Source organism: Ursus americanus, chromosome 12, assembly GCF_024610735.1.
Source record: "Ursus americanus isolate L20-20 chromosome 12, mUrsAme1.1.p, whole genome shotgun sequence".
NCBI lineage: Eukaryota > Metazoa > Chordata > Mammalia > Carnivora > Ursidae > Ursus > Ursus americanus.
Window position 1 is genome coordinate 24965564 of NC_142138.1, and position 24261 is coordinate 24989824.

Consider the following 24261-nt stretch of genomic DNA (forward strand, 5'->3'; position numbering starts at 1 on the left):
AATATTCTTTTTTTTCTTCCCTGATTTGCTATTTGTCCTGTATTATCTGACTTTAACAACTAAGTACTAAGTCTGACTTTTGTAGGTGTATTTTAGGGACCCCAGCTCTGAAGTAGAGGTCATGATGACTTCGCAAGAGCTGTTTTCAGTGATACCTCAGAGTGACTTGAAGGGTGAATGCGAGATGAGAAAGCAAAGGCAAATAGAGACAAAACTTTTTCTAAAGTCTCTCTGTTGGGGTGCCTGTGTGGCTCAGTTGGTTAAGCATCTGCCTTTGGCTCAGGTCATGATGTCAGGGTCCTGGGATTGAGCCCCACCGAGCCCTATGTCTCCTGATTCTCCCTCTCCCCCTTGCTTGTGCTCTCTCTAGTTATCTCTCTTTCTAAATAAATAAATAAATAAAATTTTTTAAAAAAAATTTAAAGTCTCTCTGTGAAGAAGAGCAATGAGTGGAAAAGTAACTGGAAGAGGCTGGAGAGGCAATGAAAATAGTTTTTTTTTAATGATCAGAGAAACTAAAGCATGTTTATATGGCCCAGTGGAGGCAGAGATTGATGTGTGTGGGAAAGGGGATAACTCCAGGTCTGGATCCCTGCAAAGACAAAAAGAAATGAAACAGATGTGATCTAGAGCTCAAATGGGCAGGAAGGGGATATGAATTTTGAAGGGCCAGAGAACTGCAGAGGTGACTACAAAACGCATAAACATACTGTGCTAAATCCAAAGTGTATCCCCAACTCAATTTCAACTAAGCCAGGACTCAAATGTGCCACATTATACACAAGGAAGTATGATGGAGGGAACGTCTGTGTAGCAAACTAGAGCAGTCTTAAGCAATTGTCTTTACAATATATTCCTTTGTAAATTTGCCTCAACATGCGTATGAGAGGCAAGCTTCATTACCTTTGGAGCAAATCTACCTCTGATTGCTTGTTTGTTTGTTTGTTTCAGTGAACAATAAGGTGAGCTATGAGCTGGGGTCAAGAGGAGGATACAATCTTTGACAATATTGAAGAGTTCTGAAATAGTCTCAGAGAGTTGAAAAGAGACTTCTCAAGGAAAAGTAATATGGTTGTCTAGCAGTATTCAGTCCCCATTTCAGGTACTTGTCATGAATTTAAAGTGAGATAATCAGCCAACTTGTGATTTCTTCTAAACAAAGCTCAGTGCAGTAGCAGAAAAGGCAGAAAGTTGGCTTCACCCCAGGTTAAGTTCAGTTGGGTGAATGTGACAAAAGGAAAGAGGACAAATTTGCCAAGTGATATTTGCAAGAAACTGTTTATAATGGTGGAGTGTTAATCATGACTCTCGGTTTAGGAAGGAAGGAAAGATAGATGAGTAAAGGTAGAGACAGCGTATCAGTCATACCAGTAGCTGCTCCAGGGGAGTTCTAGGGTACTGACCTAAGAACCTGGCAGTGTAGGAGCTGGTGGTCAGCCAGGGGTATATTTGCAATTGAGATTTCAGAGTTGATACAGATACTTGTGATGACAGTGTAAGTGGGATATTGGGAGTGAGTTACTGCAATGGAGTAGAGGAAGAGATTGATTATGCATGTGGATTGTTTATTTTGTTCAATTCAGATGGAATGTGTAAAGCACTAGCATATTACCTTGGAAAGAGTTGGAGATGTAAAGGTAAACAAGATTCACTTGCTGCTTCAAGGAGCTCACGGTATAACATGCAACGTGCTCTAGGAGGAATCCCAACACAGAAGGAAGGATACTTAACTCAATCAGTGATCAGATCAACAGGCTTAGAGAACAACATTTACCAAGGCCTGATCGCAAGATAAAGCATGATGCCTTTAGGAACAGCAGAGTTAGGTTTTCCTTGAGGCTCAAGTTTGAATGAGGGTGTAGGGAAAGAAAAGGGTCAGATGAGAATTGTTTTGTTTTGTACCTTGGTAAAGGTATCTGGAATTTGTATTCTTTGAATAGTGGGAAAACTTTGTTTCAAGCAAGAGCGATATAACAGCTGCAATAGAGACAGGGTGGAGGAAGGAAGTGGATGTGGTTTTTTGGAGATGAAGGCTTGAAGATGACCAGTTTGAATTATGAGATGAGAGTGTATGTGTGACACAGTTTTCCCTCTTAAATTTAGATTCAGACAGGATCATCAAAACTTGTCATCTCTGTGGGGGAGCAGGTAGTATTTAAAATGGAAATCACGTAATCAGAATCACTTCCCTTACCTAAATGTTAACGTGTTATGGGATTCATCCCAGGAAATACAAAACACCAGAATGTAATCTCTGTGAGGGCTTGCTTTATTCATTGTTTCTCCAGTGCCTGGTACAAAATAGATTCTTAATAAATACTGATTGAATACATTTGTTGAATGAATTAAAGTCTCTCTTCAGCATCTGATCTCTTCTTTGGCACTTTCATCCTAAAGCTGCCTTGCCCAAGTAGCACCATGCTGGGTATGAACCACTTAGCACTTTTCTCTGGATACTCCTCTTCTTTTGAACTTTACTCATCATCTTAAAAAACTTCAAGATCAGGCTCTCCCTTCCCTGTATATTAGCCTTAAAATTTTGGGCATGGTGATTTGCTTCTTTATGCCTAAATCCCCTTGTCTGTAAGGTAGGGATAATAGCTAATATTCACTGAGCATTGAGCACAAGCACTTAAAACCAGTCGATGTTCTGAACACTTTAGATATTTTGATACAGTTAATCTTCATTAATGTACCACTGTCATTCACCTATTACAGACAAAGAACCCAAACCATGATTTTACAACATGTAATCAACAAAACCCTGAACGGAACTCTGTCTAGCTTCTGAAACCATGCTCTTAACCATCCTGCTTACTACCTGTCCAATAATCATACCTACCTCATTGGACGGTTGTCAAAATTCAGTAAGAATAATTTATGAAAAGGCCCCTTGAAAAGTGCCTTATTGTAGTAAGTGACCAAAAGAAGTTAGCTTTTGTTGTTGTTATTGTTTTATTCTTATTGTTTGTATCTTCTTAGGGAGCTATGTGTTCATTTGCTAGAAGAGTCACTCTCTCCTTCAGGAAATTAGATTATTTCAGTTTAGACAAATCTAATTGGGAAAACAATCACGCCTTTTGTGATGCTGACTTATATCTACCTTCCTGCAACTTTCCTCACTGATTCTACTTCTGAACTGGAGATAAAGATAGGACAAATTCTCCTCCTCTCTGTACAACAACCCTCAGATAGTCAAAGACAGGCATCTTTTATGCCTACATCTTCTGTTCTCCAATCTAAACAGTTTGTATCATTTCTGCCATTTCTCCTATGGCTTATTCTGAATAAGCTCTGCTTTGTTGAAGGCACCCTTACCCTTAGGCAGCTAGAGGGGAACAGAATACTGTAGTCCTCCTATGGGCTAATGGTTGCATACAGAGCAGGACATTGACAGAAAAGATCTTGGGACAGCACTTTCCCAGTCTGAATCATATTCCCAGAGATCATTGTAGTGTCGTCTTTGCATGAAGCAGTTAGTATTTCTTGACTGAATGAATGCACCTATAAACAAATGAATTAGTCAACACTGAGCTTACTCCTGACTTAAATCCTCAATTTTCTTCCCATTTACTTCTTCTTCTAAGTTATATGCGTATAATTGGTTTGGGAGCCATATGGTAGATTTTACATTTGTCCCTATTAAACTTCACATAATTAGAACTATCCAGTCTTCTAACATTTTCAGATCAGTTTGGACACTAATTCAGTCATTTTATGTATTGTCTCTCCCTCTCAACATCATGTCATCTGTAGATTTTTTTTCCTGTGTGCCATCAATATTCTCATCTGAGTATTTAAATGGAAGATATTATATTCATATTAAAATATTCATTAAACTTTATGGCTGAAAGTGTTTCAATTAATTATAAATTAATCACATTTTCTCAGCAGTGCATCTTATTATTAATTGTTAAGAATACCTGTTTATTTATTCATTTGATAATTTCTAGAATATAAAAATATTTTCTTAAATGTTAACTAATTGCAGTAATTAAATTAAAAATAAAGCTTTAAAATATGAACATTTTAGTGGGAATGACATCTGAAATAAAATTGGGAAACATAAAACTAACATAAAGTGGAATTAGGCTGAGACTCGATGGTGCTAAACTTTTCATCTCCAAAGAAATTAACTGAAGAAGTTAAACAGTCTCAAGGCATGTAGGACAGAACAATTGAGAGAATGAACAAGTAGGCTCGTCATCAGAGCAGAACAACTTTAATCATCCAATTTTGTGTATCAGAAAGGGTCTCAAATGTGCATGATGAAATGCATGAATGGAAAGTTTCCCAGTTATGAGAGCTAAAGGGCTATATAGTATGCCAAGCGTATTATTAAATAAAAAATTTAAAGAGAAATGGCAGAAAGTTTCTTAGAATGTAATCTTGGTTCCTTCGCAAATTGCAAACTCTAAAGAGCAACAGACAAAGAGGGCAAACATAAAAAAAATAAATAATAATTTGAAGCATTGATCTCAAAATTAAGAAAAATTGTAATAACAAATATCTCAATGAAATATGATAATTACATCACTTTGGTTAGAGAATATAATTTTTCAGATTTGCATTTGGTATCTTACATTTGTTGCTTTGAGAAAAAAAAGTTTTATTTATCATCTGCATTTTGAAACAGGTTCCATCCTACTGCCTTCTAGTTCTGCAGTGTCTGGGAATAACAAATTATTATTATATCACCAGAGCATCTCATCAACTTTAAGACACTAAAATTTAAAGTTCTTTTTCTTTTTTTTATTTTAATTTTTATTTGTTTATTTATTTTTAGTTTATTTAGTTTAGTTATTTAGTTTAGTTATTTTAGTTTATTTAGTATATTTAGTTTATTTATTTAAGTAGGCTCCATCCCCAGTGGGAAGCCCAGTGTGGGACTTGAACTCGACCCTGAGATCAAGACCAGAGTTGAGATCAAGTGTCAGATGCCCAACCGACCCAGCCATCAGGCACCCCTAAAGTTCTTTTTCTAAAGTTTAAATTTTTAAGTTTTCCTAGTTTAATTTTGGCAAAATTAGATAAATGTTGAATATTATGCTTTTCCGTTAGTATTTCTCTTAACCTCATGGAAGAAAAAATTTAATAGCTGTATAAATAAATATAGTCAGACTCTATTATGCAAATTAGTGGAATAAAAGTGACACATATAGCCAAACCCATAGAACAGCCTAAAATTGTATATACATGACAGGAGTTATTGGAATTTGTTGCAGTCATGCAAAATATCTGTTCTATTTATGTTAAAACTGATGTAATCATTTTCTTAGCTCATTTTAACTAATCAAAGTAGGTTCACTTCAAAAAGAATTCTAAAGCAGTTGAGGTGGGTATAAATTTAGAAGACTAAAATGTTCTCTAATCTTTTTTATTATTAAATGTAATGTCTATATGCCATAGAAAATTTGGAAATTATAGAAAAAATGTGAAGAAGGAAAATTTTAATCACTCATAATCCCACTGATATTTTTAAAGTTAATATTTTGATATAGTTTCTTCTGATATTTTCCTAACTTTTAAAAAAGTGAAAACATATAAAAGTATATCTGCTAAGTGAAATAAGTCGGTCAGAGAAAGACAATTTTCATATGATCTTACTAATATGTGGACTTTAGGAAACAAAACAGGATCATAGGGGAAGAGAGGAAAAATTTTGAAAAAGTATATTTTATAAAATATATAAATATTTCTATAAAATATACATTTTAGAAATATTTATATTTTAAAATGTGTATTTTATAAAGATATAACATATAAAAATTTTAAAGAGATATATCAAACTCCTACTAACCAAAATGAACACATTAACTATTTTTTGTATTTGAGTTCAATCTTTTTTTGAAAGAAATAAAACACTGTAGATCAAATAGAAGTCTTTTATGCTGTCCTTCCTAGTCTTGTTGCCATCACAGCACAATTACAACTTTGAATTTGATGTGCTTCTATTCCATATATTCCTATTTTAATTGCATGTTATGTATATGTATATATATATGTGTATATATATATATATGGCACTGTTTTGTAATTTATGGAAATCAATTTGTGCTATATGAATTTTTATACCTATTTTTCATTCAATATGTCTGCAAGATCCATCCATCAGCATACTTAAAAATATAGATAATTCACTTTCATTATTGTGTACTATACCAACATATGATTTTATCATAATTTGGTTATCTGTTCCCTTAGGCTATTGTTTATTTAGATTGTGATGAACTTTTTAATATTATAAATTATTCTGCAGTGAAATTTGTCTATCATAAGGTTTTTTCTATATTTCAGAGCATCTCAGTAAGGATAGTTGCCTGAAAGCTGATATGAATATTTTTGAAACATGAGAAACATTTGAATATGTTTTCCTGAGAAGACTATGCTTATCCGTAATCCTCAAAGCACTTTATATGAATGCTCAGCTCACACACTTTCACCAGCAAAGCCATTCTTGAGTAAATTCACTCATTTTTAATGGAAACAATTGACATTCCTATGAAATTAACTACAGATGGTCCCCGATTTAAAAATGGTTTGACTTACAATTTTTCAACTTTACAATGGTACACATTCAGTAGAAACTGGACTTCAAATTTTGAATTGTGATCATACCACTAGCAATATGCAGTGGGATGCTCTTTTGCCATGCTGGGCAGCAACAGTGAGCCGCAGCTCCCAGTCAGCCAGGGGATCACCAGGGTAAACAACCGATACATTTACAATCATTCTGTACCCATACAACTATTCTTGTTTCTTGCTTTCAATATGGTATTCAATAAGTTATGTGAGACATTTAACACTTTATTATAAAATAGGCTTTGCGTTAGATGATTTTGCCCAACTGTAGCCTAATGTAAGTGTTCTGAGAATGTTTAAGGTAGGCTAGGCTAAGCTATGATGTTCAATAGATTAGGTGTATTAAATGCATTTTTGACATATAATATTTTCAACATATGATGGGTTTATCAGGATGTAACCCCATTGTAAATCAAGGAAGATAAGGTTGGGTGGTGTAAGCCATTTAGTTTAGTTCAAAGATCCACTTAAGATTGTTTATTGATCATGAAATGTCATTGTGTCATCTTCATGTTATGGTTTTTGTTTCAGCAAGGTCATATATTGATCTACTAAATTTATTTTCTCTCTGCTATTATTAGGAACTGGCTGAAATTTCTTCTGTGGCACATTTTATTATAACATCCAGTAATAAAAATATTATCTTTTTTTTTTTGAAATCTGGCATATGCTTTACTTTCTTTATTGGGCAACTGTGATCACCAGCATTCTTTGTTATTTCAGAATTTCAGTTTTAAGCTGTAACATGATGTCATCTATAGAGCCAGAAGACCTGAGGAACTATCCCAGCTGCAGTTATGCAACCCTCATAAAATCATTCTCATTTTCCCCAGGAAATGATTATGATTCTTCACCCGTAAAGTAGGACTATTACTACCTTATGATGTTATTAAACAAATTAAATGAGAACCTTTGAAATGAAGTGGAAATATAGGTTGACATTAGTTATCCCTTTCCAAGTAGTCGTAGATGTCTACGGTTCCCAGTAGAACCCAATGTGAGAGCTATTTTACAGGTATAATTGGTCAGCTTTATCTGCCACCTTCTCTGACATAGCCAAGGGAGCATATTACACAGTACATCAAAGCCTACCCAAATTTTTAGAGACCATGTGAGATCTTTTGTTCCCACAGCATCCTCCCCTGCCCACACACCAAGATTTCATACCGCCCAGAGTTCCAGCTTCAAGACTGTTATTGCCTGGAACCACTTCAGAAATCTTAAACTCCTAACTTCTGCTCTCATTCAAATTTTTCACATTTCTAGTTCTCTCAATCCCTCACTTATACTAAACTCCTTGCCGACCTCATGGAAATCTGACATCTCTTTCTTCTGTTTTTTTAGACTGTCAGTCCCCCACCTGGTCACCAAAAAAGTTAAAATAATTATCATTGATAGAGCTCTTTTGATTGCCCTTAACTTCCTCTTTGACTCCCCTCAAACTATGCTAGTATGCGCCATTCTCTCCAAGTGCACTATATATACAAAATTCTTGACCCCTCCTGCTCAACGGATTACGTTGCTCCTTACTTCATCAAGGAATGTTGAGACTTTCAGACATGCCCTCTCTCCACTTCTCTTCTCCCCATCAAGCTCACCTACAACCATACTTACCATCTTCCCTTGAGTCTCAGTGAAAGAGTTGTCTTCCTTGTGTTCAAGGCCAGCTTCTTTTCTTGTGCTATCAATTTCATCTTGTCACCTCTTAGAATTTACTCCATTAATTTTATAGCATTTTATTTGTCTTCAATCTGACCCTCTTTGCCAGTGTCATCTTATCAGCTTGACTTCCTCAATTTCATCCTAGTCCCTTGATTTCTATCGCTAAGATTACCAGTATGCTACTGTTTCCAAAATTGAGTGGACAGCTTCAGTCTCTTATTTCACTGGACACCTCTGCTATAAATGATACTCTTATTCACTTCCTTATTCTTAAAGAACGATTACCCAACATTTGCAGCAACATGGACGGGACTGGAGGAGATTATGCTAAGAGAAATAAGTCAAGCAGAGAAAGACAATTATCATATGGTTTCACTCATTTATGGAACATAAGAAATAGCAGGAAGATCGGTAGGAGAAGGAAGGGAAGAATGAAGAGGGGGGGCAAACAGAAGGGGGAATGAACCATGAGAGACTATGGACTCTGGGAAACAAACTGAGGGCTTCAGAGGGGAGGGGGGTGGGGGACTGGAGTAGGCCGGTGATGGGTATTAAGGAGGGCACATATTGCATGGTGTGCTGGGTGTTATACGCAAATAATGATTCATGGAACATTAAATCAAAAACTAAGGATATACTGTATGGTGACTAACATAACATAATAAAAAAATGTTATAAAAAAATACAACACTATTCATTGGACTTTAGTAACCCCTTACTCTCCTGGACTCTATTCCTTCTTGCCTTCTTCTGAGTTAGCTCTTCCTGTTTTTAGCTCTCAAACGTTAGTGTTCCCCAGGGTTCCTCCCTCAGTCAGCTGCACCTCTGATTTCCTCCCATTCCCCCATACTCTCACAAAATACCTAACTTGTATCCTCAGCTCAGACCTATTCCCTAAGCTTCAGATTTTAATAGCTAACCAATTCCTGGACATCTCCACCAGTGTCTCATAGGAACCTAAAGCTTGGTTAAAACTGAATTCAGTTTCTCTCATATATCTGTTTCCATCTTGATATTCTGCAGCTCCATTGGTGGCACCACAGGTGCTGAGAAACTGGGGGACAACCATGACTCCCACTCTCACCCCTGTATCAAATCACCAAGTCCTACTGTTTTCATCTTCTAAATGTTTCTTTTTTTTTTTTTTAAAGATTTTATTTATTTATTTGACAGAGAGAGACAGCCAGCGAGAGAGGGAACACAAGCAGGGGGAGTGGGAGAGGAAGAAGCAGGCTCACAGCAGAAGAGCCTGATGTGGGACTTGATCCTGCAACACCAGGATCACGCCCTGAGCCGAAGGCAGACGCCCAACCGCTGTGCCACCCAGGCGCCCCTCATCTTCTAAATGTTTCTTGAATCCAACTTCTTCTCCTTATTCCTCATTATCTCTTTCATTACTAGCCCCATTAAGTTTTCCAGTTTTTTTTTCTTTTATCACCAGGATAGATATACATAAAATACCAATCTGCCACAATCACTTCCTATTAAGAATAGTATAGTGATGTTCCTTCACCAGTATAATAAAGCTCTAGCTCCCTAAAAAAATATGAGGACTTCGTAAAACCCACCCCTTTTTGTTAGCCTCTTTTCTGCTATTCACTCTATTTCAAACTTAACACTCAGTAAAGAAAACTGCCTATTGCCCTTCACTGATCATGCTATTTCTCACCTCTGCTTCTGGCTAAAATGTGCTTCCTGTCCTCTCCTCTTTACTGACCTACTCCTTCTTATGAATACGTATGTGGCGCCATGGATACTTATGTGGCTTCCTCATTACTAGGGCATTTAGGTCCCCCTTTCTTTATACTTCCATAATACCATGTATTTACTTTTTCTATGTTTGCCCCAGAAATAGAACATGAGTTTCTTGAGGGCAGAGACCATACCATGCATTATGACTCTAGTGTTATGCCTGTAACTGAGTAGATGTTTAATAACTACTTACCAAATAAAGGGATAACTAAATTATTGAAGTACTTTATACCCATTCTTGTCATTCTTTTTTTTTATATATTAGGTAACTGTGTGGCATGGACAGTAGTGTTCACCAACTATTCCATGAATTTCTCTTATATTTCCCAGCCTTTCTTGAACTTAGGTTGAGGCCTTGTAAATAGTTCTAGACATGGAGATATAAGCAAAAGTGATCTGGGTCACTTCCAGTCTGAGATCTTTAGAGCAGTGGCTTGTTTTCTATACTCTCTTCTCTGCTTTGACTCTTCTAGAAGTCTTAAGATGGTGGCAACATAATACTCTGGGGGCAGAACCCATGACAGTGGACAGTGGAAAGTAAGCCTATCTGGTGTTAAGCCACTGAGATTTCAGGATTAATTTGTTACCACAGCAAAATTGAGTTTATCTTAAATAATGCTCATTGTTCCACATTTATAAATTAATATCCATCTTATTACATACATAAGGTTGTATTGAAGTTACCAGTATGCAACTCTTTTTCTAAAGTCTGCAAGATGCATAGGCTTAGGAAAATCTGCACCATGTGACTGATATTTACAACTGGCCTGACTGTTCCTAGCCAGCCCTCTGCCTTAAAGCCTCTGCACATCAGAGTGTGCTTTGTACACTTGATTTGTTTTCCATTCTTGCCCAGCTTAACATACAGGTAGAGTAGTTCATCTAAGTAAAAGTGAGAATGTTTTCCTACACAAAAAAATCCCCCACACTTATTCACACGTGCCTCTGAGTCTACACAGCTGAGTGCCATGCTCTAACTTTAGATTTTGATCCTCGGTTTGTTTTTTTCTGTGTTTATTGGAGATTTCTTTTAACTTTTTTAAATTTAAATTCAGTTAACATATGATGTATTATTTGTTTCAGGGGTACAGGTCTGTGATTCATCAGTCTTATATAATACCAATTGCTCATTACAATGCATATCTTCCCCAGTGCCCATCACCCAGTTACCCCATCCCTAACTCCCTCCCCTCCAGCAACCCTCAGTTTGTTTCCTATAATTAAGAGTCTCTTACAGTTTATCTCCCTCTCTGGTTTTGTCTTGTTTCATTTTTTCCTCTCTTCCCCTATGATCCTCTGCCTTGTTTCTTAAATTCCACATATCGGTGAGATCGTATGATCATTGTCTTTCTCTGATTAACTTATTTTGCTTAGCATAATACCCTCCAGTTCCATCCACATCATTGCAAATGACAAGATTTCATTTTTGATGGCTTTGTAATATTCCAGTGTGTGTGTGTGTGTGTGTGTGTGTGTGTGTGCGTGTGTGTGTGTGTGTGTATCTCACCTCTTCTTTATCCATTCATCCTTGTTATAAATAAATTTCTCCAAAGAATAGTACCATGTTCCATTGCAATTGTAGCCTAAAGGCCTCAGAGACTCTCTCCAAAGTAGTCCTGGCAGTCTCTGAAGCCTTCCTAATGTGTCAAAGATGTGTGTGTGTAACTTCTGCTGATCCACAATTACCAATAGTCTCATTATAACATAGAAACAACTCCATTCTTTTCACTATTATTCTATAAGATACACTGGTTTTCCTAATTAGGTCTCAAATTTTATTGAACTATGGTTGTATCTTGTTTCAGTGATTTTTTTTTTTCAGTTAAAAGAGACAAAACATCTGACTTCAGGTGTGGCTTAATTTCAGCCTAATATGTTATCAGGATCCATCTTTTAACTCAAACAGGCTCTTCCCTGTTTTTCATGCCTGAAGCTCCCAGAGCTGTACCCTTCCAGTTTCTAACCCAGCAGGGAAGAAAAAGAGTCTCTTCCCCTGAAGTCTCAGTAAAAGAAACATTAGTTCTCATCTGCTCTGAATGGACCCTGTTCCCATCCTTGAGCCAACCCCTGTGGCCAGGTGAATACAACGCACTAATTAGCTTAGGTGTTCCTCACTTCCCTGAAGTGCCAAAAAGGAATCAACTTCAAGGGAAGCAGATGGCCTTACAGTGCTGAACGGGAAAATTTTGGGGGAGAAATCAGAAAAAGGTCATCACAAATCAAGAGATGATGCTGGTAGCAATAGCTTCTTTTATCCTCTCCAAATAGTCTGCTGCCCATAGGTAGAATTTAGAGACAACTTCAATTTAGGGAATTAGAGTGTTTCATTAAGCACTGTGTGTTACACCTTGATCATATTCTCACTCTCCTTACTCTGAACTTCTCTACATTATTCTTTTCTCCCGTATGCTACTTCTGTTTCAGTTATTTAAATGTATTTGTTCCCTTGATTAAATCATCAGCTACTTTAAGGCAGGAACCGGATTTGAATAACTGTGGATCCTGCCTTGTGCCTTTCACATACTGGGCATCCCCACTATTCAACCAATAATAATTTGTCAAGTAAATGAAGGGATAAGAAATGAATGGGTCTAATCCATACTATCATCATTTCACGGTAATGTAATGCCTATAGGGGGTATGTGTGTAACGTTCTAATACACACACATAATAAAAACCTACTGTGTGCCAAATACCATTGCAAACAATGGGGATACAAGGAATAGTAATTTAAAAACAAACACTGCTCTGCCCTTCAAAAGCTTATATTCTAGTGAAGACAAACACACTGAGTAATTGAGGTGTAATAAATGCTATAAAGGATGATTGTAGGGTGTTAAGAGAGAATAATCAATTTTAATTTTTATTATTGTTGCTCTGATTGTTTCCAGATCAGCTCTAGGTTGACTACCTCAGGGACTACCAGTCTGTTAAACTTAGGACTTTTAGAGGATTAATATTAGATTCCCAAATAAAGTTTCCAGATTCAAGAAATGACACTTATATTGTGCTAAGAAAAGACTAATTTTCTTCTCTTTCTCCCTATCTCTCTCCTAGCCTGAAGTTCTGGATCAAATACAAAATTTAAGGGAGCTGTGGATGGATAATAATGCATTACAAGTGCTACCTGGGGTATGTAAGTTTTTATTATGACATGTTGTAGTCTAGCATCTATGTTATATATTAATTGTAATTAATAATAATCTTCATTTATAAATCTCAGTGTTTGACTTTCAAAGTAAAACATTTGTTTGGTCACCAAGTGTTTTTCACTAGTCGTTTTTTTCTTTTTTTCCACATACCTTCTGTAAGTGATGCAGGTATATACAATGTATGAAAGATTTTTCTTGTTCTTTTAGGATTATATTTTTCATCTCTCCACATACTGATTTTTAAAAGCTAAGAAACTTATATTGTTATATATAGAAAAAGAAAGTGCTACATATAAAATTCAAGTCTTATTTTTGCAAAATCAAATTTATTCCTATAGGTAACTAGATAACTGTTTCTGCTCATATTGTTAGAGCTCTTCCACAAAATAAAAATCTTTCTCTCAGTTTAGGTGATTTCCAATAGAATACACTTAAATTTTTGAAAATGGTATGTGACAAATTACAAAGTGTTAAAAATAGAAAGTAGAACTAGAGTCCATTTTTTTTCAACTAACCGACAATCCAGCAATATTTCCCAAATAGTACATCTACCAGTCAACTCATTGAGTGTGAACATTCCTACCTTTCCATTCAGTGGAAGAATGGCGTCATAAAACACTGCCTCTTGCCACTCATAATACATGCGCCTAAATAAGCATGTACATACACACACACATCAACCACAATGTTCCTATTGGTAATAGCCACTTCCAAACCCTTGCATTGGGCTAAGTAGACAGGACAGCTGGATTTGTAATAACTCTTCAGCCACTGAGATTTGGATGTGTGTTCCCAAAGCCAGTTTTATTCTTCTTTTGACTTGACATTAAAAATTCCTTAAAATGATTGCAAAAGCAAGTAGAATAAGAAGTTTTTCTCTTTTGAACAAGCATGAAACCACATAAAGGAGAAAATGTGGCAAAAGATTAAGGAAAAAAATGCCTTTTCTCTTATCAAAAGAATACATTTATACTGTCATCATAGACACAAAACAAAAAAGCATGCACATCCTTTATATATTGATTTATTTAAAAACCGTTTATAAATACACCTCTATGAACCAGAAACTGTGCTAATGTTAGGGTTACAAAGATAATATATTCAATGACCTTGAATATATTTATTTGAGGAGCTCACACATAATAGGAGAGACATATCTAGATTCCACTACACATAGTAGAGCCTGATTTGTGCCAGATTCAAGGTAGGTAGCAACACAGGTAAGACACTCATCAATTCCCTGTGCAGAGACTGAGGATCAGAATGTGTAGTCGGAAAAGTCTATACCTGCCTCTTTGATATATTTATTAATTCAAAAACACCTAGATAATGCGTAGCTCATGATAAATGCTAGGTGTTTTACAGGTATTTACTCACTTGATCCTCATAATGAGCATATGAAGTAGGGTTTATTACCATCCCCATGTTATGGATGAGGAAACTAAGACAGAAAGAGTAAGTAACTGGCCGCAGGTCATGCAGCAGGTGGATGGTGATAATTCAAACCAGCACCAGAAGCTGTTGTTCACTATGATGTTCCAACATGCCACTGCTATAGAATCAACAGAAGGCACAAATGAGAATGATGTTCATCTTTCTTTTCATAGCCATTACATTTCCAAAATCCAACCTTGAAAGTCAGCTCAGACCTCAGATTCTTTAGTAAGCTTATTAACTAAATGGAAAAGTAGTAATCAAACTGTCCATGAAACAGATAATGCTGCCTAATTTGTCTGTTTCAAGAGTAGATTTTTCTTAAACACTGCTTTAAGTAGATTTCTCATTTTAGTATACTTGAGTTTCATATTTTGTTCTATTGCTTGGGGGAATACCCCTACATCCTTGCCATAAAGAGGCATGGCTTTCTGAATGTCAATGTTAGCAAATAGTTGCTATGCAAGTACCTAGAAACACATGTCTTTGAAACGCTTCTCTTGAATGTAGACTTCAGCTAACCCATGTCTATCAGTTTCAAAGAATGATTAATCCTAAATATTTCATTTCACAAGACACAGGAAAAAAAGCAAGTTCATCTTATTATTAGTTCATGTATCATAATACATTAAATTAATATACTTGTAAAAGACTTTTGGAAGCCTGAGCTATCATTATGCTACTCTGCTCAAACTCCAGTATCTTCTTTTGTTTGTGATGGCTTCCACTCCTTTCATTTGCTGTCTACTGCTCACTTATAGACCCCGTTATGTCAAGGGATGTTGGAGCAAGATTCAATATCCCCAAGTACTCTGAGACAGTGGACTTCAAAGGCCTTTATCACTCCAGGCTACTATTGCCTTTATATGGTGCTTGAAAGTGAAGGTTTAGAAAGACTCAAAAATAAACACCGAAGTGTTATTTTGCTTCTGAAAATGATGTTTTGAAATTTCACACCAAAATAGTGAGTTGCAGTGCAGATAACAATGAAGGAGCCTTTAGAGTAAAGACATTTTCTCATGATAAAGGAACAAAAAAGAAACACACACACAAACACACACACACACACACACACATAAACACATATATCATTCTTTTCTTGCTCACCAGAAGAGAAGAATGAGCCATGGTAACATAATAGCTCCTTGGGGTGGAAATCTATAGGTAAAGTGAGAGTATTTTTCCAAATGACATATTTCCAGGCATGGGGAGAATTCAGCCCCCTGACCTAAGTCGCCCAAAGTACTTATTTCCTAGCTTAGCAACTGTTCGTCTACTCCAAGACCTTGCTCACATTCTCTACCTGCATGGGGAGTGAGGGAACAGGCCTAGATATATGTGCTGGGTTAATTAGGGAGTTCGAGGTCAGTAACTGACAATATAATCAACAGGCTTTGTGGTCTGTAATCTGAGAAAAGTGTGTTTGAATTTTAGCTCCACCCCTTATTAGTGGGGTAACCTTGGAATGTTACTTGTAGTAGATGCTGTCATGCATCATCCTCCTGGAATGAAGAACTGACTCTATTTCTGAAGCTTCTGGGAATGCTGCTTGCAGCTATCCACCCTCCTCAGGAATTGCTTCAGCTGAAGAGAACTTCCTTACGCAGGGTCTCATCCCTATTCCAGAAGACTTCCACCCAATGACCAATGATAAAGGTCTGGCTCCTCACCCTTCCTCAGGACAACTACAGGGCAATCCCAACTTAGTGAGTCTTGAAGGACCAGTTGCAGACTTCCTCAAGACTTCATCACAGCTCAGCATCTTCATCTGCCCACTCATGCTTGCTTTCTCCCCTCTGTCTTTCGCTGTTTTAATCCTAAGAACACTCTCTCATAAACTTCTCTTTGTCTGTGCTTCCCAGGGAACCCAGTGTGTGACATTACTTAATTACTAAGCTTTAATGCATGTTAAAGTGCAAATTCTGATTCAGTAGGTCTGGAGCGGGTCTGAGATTCTACATTCCTGACAGGCTTCTAGGTGGTGCCAATGCTGCTGGTCTGCAAAACACATTTTGAGTAGCAAGGATATGAAGTATTAAATAAAATAATATATATAAAGTACTTAGCACAGTGCCAAAGGTGTGCTTGTGTGTGTAATAAGTTTGTTTGTTTGTTTGTTTACACTCTTGTCAAATAATTGGAGACAATATACTAAAGTATACACAGGTAGATTAGAAGAACAGATGACCCAGTGAACACGGATATGTGTGGGGCATTTATTTGCAAAACATGCCCTGAAAGAAAAAGAAAATGAGGACTTTCATCTTGCTCTGACTTCTGTGGTCCATGTCCCAACTAAGCAGCCCTTGATACTCCTGTTCACAGTATGACTTTTTTCCTCCCTCTCCTTCTCATCTCCTCAGCTACACCATTTCCAGATCCTCGTGATGGGTCTCTGCCACTCCCATCATGAATCTTTCTTCCACAGTCCCCTGAAGTTGGTATTTTAAAGCACAAATATGAGCGTGTCATTCTCCATCTTAAAAACCTTGAACAGCTTTCCTTGCCTGTAAGGTAGAATTGACATCTCCTCACATAGCACGTAAGGCCTTTTAATACCTGGCTTCTTGTAATCCTACAAATCGAATTTCCCACTCTACCTTAAACGTGCATGATTTTTCACATTCTGCTATGAATGTATATGTCATTTTCTCTTCCAGGTGCAGGTTCTTCTTTTCTTGATAATCTGTGTCTTCCTGGCATTTTGTAGCCCTGTGCTTCTGTGTCATTCTCCACATGCTTTGTTTTCTTGCATATATTATAGGGTATTATAATTATTTGTTTATTTGGCATTTTCCTCCACTACTATGAGCTCCATAAGGATAAAGACTTTGTCTGTATCATGACAAGTCTCTCCTCATACTTAGTTGACTTAATCATAATTGTTCTCCCATATACAACACAAACCCTGACACATAGTAGATCCTCAAAAAGAACTGTTGAATGAACAAGATACAGAATCTGTTTGGTAGGATAAAGTCCAAATCATGATTTAAAACCTTTCTCCTGCACTTGAAATTATAAGACTCAACATGTCAACATATGTTGTTTTGGTGGCAATCTGTATTTATTTATTCATTCATTCATTCATTCATTCATTCTTCTGCATCTTTGAGATTGTTGAGTTGAGATGCAATACACATGCCATAAAATTCACTCATTTAAAATATACAGTTCAGTGGCTTTTCGAATACTTGCATGATTGATAGCCATCACCACAGTCTAATTTTAGAACATTTCCATTATCTCCAGAAGAAACCCTGAAGCCATTAGCCATCACTCCCATGTCCCCTTCCCCCCAACCTCCAGCAACCCTAATCTACTTTCTGTCTCTATAGATTTGCCTAGTCTGGACATTTCATATACATAGAATCATGCAACAGGTGGTTTTTTGTTACTGGCATCTTTCACCGCATATGTTTTCAAGGCTCATCCATTTTGTAGCATATATTTGCATTTATGGCAAAATAATATTACAACATGTGGATATACTACATTTTGTTTATCCATTCATCAACTGATAAGCATTCGGTTGTTTCCATTTTTTGGCTGTTGTGAATAATACTGCTTTGAACATTTATGTTTTTGTGTGGACGTATATTGCATTCTTGAGTATATGCCGAGGGATTGCTGGGTCATATGGAAACTCTATGTTTAATGTTTTGAGGTACTAGCAAACTGTTTTTCAAAGTGACTGTACAATTTTAAATTCCTGCCAACAGTGTATGAGGATTGCAATTTCTCCACATTCTTGCCAATGCTTGTTATTGTAGTTGCTTTTAAAATTAGTTTTACGGTGTTGTGGTTTTTACAATTTTCAAATGTCTTGTGAAAGTTTCTCAACTAACCCTGAGTTTATGCAATGTTATCAAGTCTATAGGGAAGTTAAAGATGTTGGTATACCTGGATATATCAAAAAACAGAATAGAAACAGTTGACATGGACATTTCTGGATGTGAAGCCCTTGAGGACCTCTTACTGTCATCCAATATGTTGCAACAGTTGCCTGACTCTATAGGTGAGAATATTCTATTATGTCATGAATGTTTATATGAAATATATCATTTTCTTTTTTGGCCGAGTCCTAGTTTATCAATAGATATGGGGAATATACTGTTAGCCTGACTGATATTAATAAATTACCAAGTTCATTATTCAAGATATAAAAATAGTATTTTACCAATATCTTAGAATGAAATGGTAACACTAGTTATTAAATTCAAGAAGGCTCTCCTATTAAAACGATCTTACCAAATTGACATATTTTTTTTTAATTCAGATCTTTTAAGTTATAAAATGTTACTGGAAAAAGTGTATTTCTGGTTGTTATATGCAAATAGTGAATCATGGAACCTTATATTGAAAACTAAGGATATACTGTATGATGACTAACATAGCATAATAAAAAATTATTATAAATTTTAAAAAGTGTATTTCTTAGATTTAGAGTAATTTGATAACCATGTATGTCTCCTTTTATCACCATAGAGTTAGCTTCTATCCACAGAGTGTTGCCATATCCTATTTTCAATACTATTATAACACTGCTATAATCTAGAAATAGCATAAAGATGTATAATAAATATAAAATCTCTTTGTGGTTCTTTTATTAAAGACAGGTACATTGTCTTTTATATGCTGTTAAGATTTATGACAGCAGAGAATTTGTCTGTTAGTATATGTCAAGTACCCAATCCATTTTTGTTATAAATTTTTGTATGAGTAAAATAACTAGAGATTCCTTATAATTTAATAATGAGCAAACCGTTTTGTGTAGACATCTTACTATTATTTATGAGCGGACTCAGGAGGGTAATTATTTAACTTTGGAGATTAGTTTTTAACACTCTTTGAATTTGATATGTCATATATTCTGGAACTTATTAAAACCTCTGACAATTAAGTTACAACCTAGGTACTCTGATGGAAAGGAAGCCAGAAGACAAGGCAGTATTTCAAATTTTTCTTCAATATTTTGTTCCCATTTTCACCATTCTTTCAAGCTAATAGCAATCTAGGTTTCCTTTCTTTGTAGATTGATAATCTTTTATTTATGTAACCACGTACTTTATAAAAACAGTATTTTTCCAGCTCGTTCCATTGTAAGACTTATGCGAGAGCTTTATTGAACACTTACACATTTCCAGGCTCTTTCTCTGAAAATTCTGATTCACTACATTTGTGATAGGCCCTCTGATTTGTTTGTATTAAGCATCCTAGATGAAACTTATAATCAGATAAGTTCAGAAAATACTGTTTTATGTTGTAGAAGATGAGGAGGTATAATGGTTAAAAAGAGCATCCTTGCGTATAACACCCAGTGCACCATGTAATACCTGCCCTCCTTAATACTCATCACCAGCCTATCCCAATCCCCCACGCCCCTCCCCTCTGAAGCCCTCAGTTTGTTATACGCTAGTAATGAATCATGGAACTTTACATCAAAAACTAAGGATGTACTGTATGGTGACTAACATAATATAATTAAAAAATATCATTCATTAAAAAAAAAAGAGAGAGCATCCTTGCATTAAGATGACAGAGGTGATCATCTCCGGTCAAGATAACCACTCAAGATACATGCCTTAAATCCCCATTCCATCACCACTCCATATCTCTTCAAAGACATAATGAGACTAGAAAAGCGACTTACATTTAAAGAACATATTTTTGTTCCTTATTGCCTCCTCAGTACCAAGAACTGTGCCTAGTTTATAATAAGGGCTCCTTAAATATTTAGCAAATAAAATAATTGAGCCGTGCTTTAGGAAGAATGAACATCTACCTGAACCGGAGCTAGAATGGAAATATAGCACTGACCCCACGCCTAATGAGCTCCAGACCACAAACAGCAGTGGCAGCTCTAAGTTCCACTTCTGCAGTGAAAAAAAAAAAAAAAAGTAAAAAAATAAAGTACCATAAGCATAACAGGAGCATCCAAATGCACAGGAGATTGAGGCAACAGCTCCTTTTCTGTGAAGAGAGCCTGAAACAAGCTACAACTGGTATGTGGAGCTGGCATTAGAGAGAACAGATACACATTCCTTGCTGAAAACTGGCAAGTCACAGCTAGTTTGGACTGGATCTGCCCTATACACATGCGATGAGAGCGCCATGTTGCTAATACCAGACCTGGTTCCGAACTCCAGAAACCTGGGGTCAGGGGTAGGTAACCATAGAACTGCCAGAGAGTGAGGGGTGAGCATAGGTAAGGAGAAAGTATTCACCCTCACAAATGAGCGTGCAAACAGGAATCTTAAAGGAAAACTAATGTTGCAACAACAAAAAACTCAAATAGGAAAATTTACCCAGGAAAAACTGAAGTCATCAAGCAATATAAAAAATTATTTTTAAGTATGTGTAGATCCTCAAATAGACAAAAGTTGCAATAACATTCATAAAAATAATAACTTGTAAAACAAAAACAAGAACTATGACTAAGAATAGGTGGTTATAAAAAAAAACAATTAGAAATCCTGGAAATGCAAATGGCACATAGTGAAATAAAAGATGATATAATTATTTGTTTAAAATATCTTTCTTTAAGACGGTAGACTAGGAAATTAGCCTTATGGTCTGGGGAAGACAACATGGAAAGGTGATAGAAAACACCAGATTAGGTACTTGGCCAGCATAAAGCAGGCTAGGATAGAAAGCGGGTACTATGTATTTAACACCTTCATTAAGAATCTGAATGGCTCTCAAATTAGGAAAGTAACTTTGTTAGAGGAGCTTACTCATGAGACTATATCTTTGGACCCTGTTGACTTTCAGAGAAAATTACATTTATGCATCTGCAGAGTTGCCAGAGTCCCTGATTATACATGTGGAATGGCTGACTTACCTCCAAAAATTCCCCTCTTGGTCAAGAGAAGTATCTGGGATAGGAGACTGAGAGCTGTGTTCTAAGGCCCTAAAAGAATTCATTGATTCTAATTGGATGGGAAATAGCATCTTATCTTCTTTATTTGGACATTATTGGACTACCAACATTTAAAAGAACAAAAGATGAGAAATTTCATAGTATCAATTAAGGAAAATAGCAACTAAAATTAAAATCTTTACTTTCTTCACATCTATTTTAGTTCTTCTGCAGCTCTGAGGTATTTGAATGGAGTGATACACTCAACAAAACCTGTGTGCTGAGTCCCTTTCCTTGTCTGGTTCCAGGGAACATGAAAGGGGCTCATTTATTCCTCTAGATAGAGCTTTAATTATATATATATATATATATATATTTTTTTTTTACTGTCCAAAGCAATTTATCTTATTCACTTAGCAATTAAGAACACAGGTTTTGTAGTCAAGTTATCCTAGTTCAAATTCTGGCTTTTTTATCTTGCTAGCTTTGTGACCTTAGACCAGCTACTTAATCTCTCTGTGCTTAGTTTCTTCATCTGTTAAGTAGGGCAGTAGTAGTACCTGCATCATGGGATTATTTTCAGCAATAAATGAATTCATATATGTAAAATTACTTAGAACAGTACCTGGCACATAGTAAGTGCTTGTGTGCTCATGTTAGCTATTATAATAATATAATAACTATTATAATCTTAAATTTGATGAGTGCACAGCTATTTGGCTTTCAAAATTCTATTACATGTGTGTACATGCCATGGGAATATTAGCTATTTTTGATAACAAATCATATTAATGTTTAATACATTGCTACTTATTATATATATTATATATGTATATAATATATATATATATATATATATAAAATCATAGTTAAAGTCCTCCTTTTTCTTTGCCTTCAATACTTAGTTGGGAATGTAGGCTAAAGAGGTGGGGAATTAGGGAAGGACACAAATAGAGGGAAGGAACGGAATAGAATACCTTTGGTTCCTGTAGGATGAAAGAAAAACATCCAAGCAGATATGATATAGAAATGCAGTAAAGGAATTATTTGTTAGAAAAAGTCATGAGCAATGAAGGTTAGGTTGATGCCCTATTTCTGCTCCGAGGACAACCACATTCCTGCAGAATCTGTCCAAAGAACATCCCCTTGGATGGAATATGTGAGTGACCAAGTAGTCCCATCACAAATGAGCAAGGTTCCTTTAAACCCACAGACATGGAGCTAAGCACAGAGACCCAATTTGCTTCCACCTTTAAAGCTGTAGAAGCTTCCGTCAGGTGCCAGAGCCACTACTCCATTCTCCAAAAAATCTCTGCTGCATCAACCTTTTAGTTTTAGTCCCTAACGTGCCTCAAGATTTTTCACCACTACTTTCAGACTTTGGTACTGTGATTCTCTTAAAGGCTATGTTGCAGCCTGGCTTCATGGTGTTTGCACAGTGGTCTGTGACCCAGCGTAAAACTTCTTATGCTCCAGTCAAGTGACATTGAGACTGTCGACCCTCCTCTAGCTCCACTGGTGGGCAGGTGCAGTAGTTGATAAGGGCTACCAAGTCATAAAGAATTTAGCTGTAATCCATCACCCCCTGTTTTCTTTTCACAATTGGTGAACAAGCTCTTTTCTATTTCCAAGGTTGATACTTCTTACATACACACAGAGAAGCTGAAGTGATTCAGTCACCCTTTAAACGTAGATGAATATGGCAGTGGGTGAGCAAACTTCAGAGATAAATTACCCTGGTGAGAATTGTGCTCTTTCCCAGGTGCTGCTGTTTTCGGCAGTGAAGCCTGGGGGCACAAGCTGATGTATTAAGCTCCAATATTTTGTAGATATTTTCTCACAGCAGTCTGATGGTGAGAACCTTTATCTCCACTAGAGATTCTGAGTGCTTCTACAGAATATGTAACTGAGCATACTGAAATTTAAAGTGCAATAATTGCTTATTTCAGATGTATTCTGACTTACTCTGTGCCTTTAAGGAATCCTCAGAATACTTGAAGTGGGGGGGGGGCATGGTCCACGGCAGTGTTTCTCAAAGCATATTCACAAAACACTAGCTGTACAAGGTATGCTGCACACTCACACGCATTCCACAAAAGCTTAGGAGAGTCACATTGCTACATTAATGTATTAAAAGCTCCTAGGAAAACATCACTAAAGAAATATGTTTATTGTTGTTTAATTTCGCATTTCCCAAACACATTTGACCATGGAACCCACTAGATCCATGAAAACAAGTTTTCTGGAAACAAAAAAGTAGCTTACAGTATATATGTATATTTCCAATGTAAAACAGAAATTAACCGCACTTTGTCCTTGGACTTTGGCTATTTAAGCCATTCTGATACTACATCGTGGCTGGGTAAAGGAAGCTGTTCTTCAGTTACTCTGTGGCTATACTCATAAAACCCTAGGAATAGAGCAGGCAGTAAGGGTATGGGAGGCATAAATCTGACAGTGAAATATAAATAGTTGAAACTTCGATTCTTGGCCAGTTCTACTCGGTATATTAAAATTGCAAGTTTTTGTGCTTTCTGCTGATCCAAGTCAAGGATTTATGGTAACAAAAAGAGTATGAGATCATATGTTGTAATTTTCCAAGCCCATAATTATAAGCACTGCATCGCAATACCTCAGTACCCATTTGTTGATTATTGGGCTTACTTCAGATTTGTTTTTAATTTGTATCACAACAGGGATGTTAGTTATTAGTGCTTAGGAGTTAATTAAATATTAAATCACAGCTGGCTTAAAAATTTTCATCTGGTCCATTTGCAGTATACTAGATAAGGGAAATGTGGTCGTGTTGCTGTCAAC

At 36.3% G+C, this 24261-nt stretch overlaps 1 protein-coding gene across 2 annotated transcripts in view; it reads left to right on the top strand.

Moving 5' to 3' along the window:
* The window catches only part of LRRC7 (leucine rich repeat containing 7), a 312980-nt gene that overhangs the window by 162089 nt on the left and 126630 nt on the right, over nucleotides 1-24261 (top strand). For both annotated transcript variants that reach the window (XM_045801366.2, XM_045801367.2), the window contains exons 7-8: nucleotides 13054-13128; nucleotides 18456-18600. In XM_045801366.2, coding sequence (XP_045657322.2) covers nucleotides 13054-13128; nucleotides 18456-18600 — 220 coding nt within the window. The remainder of the gene's footprint in view (nucleotides 1-13053; nucleotides 13129-18455; nucleotides 18601-24261) is intronic.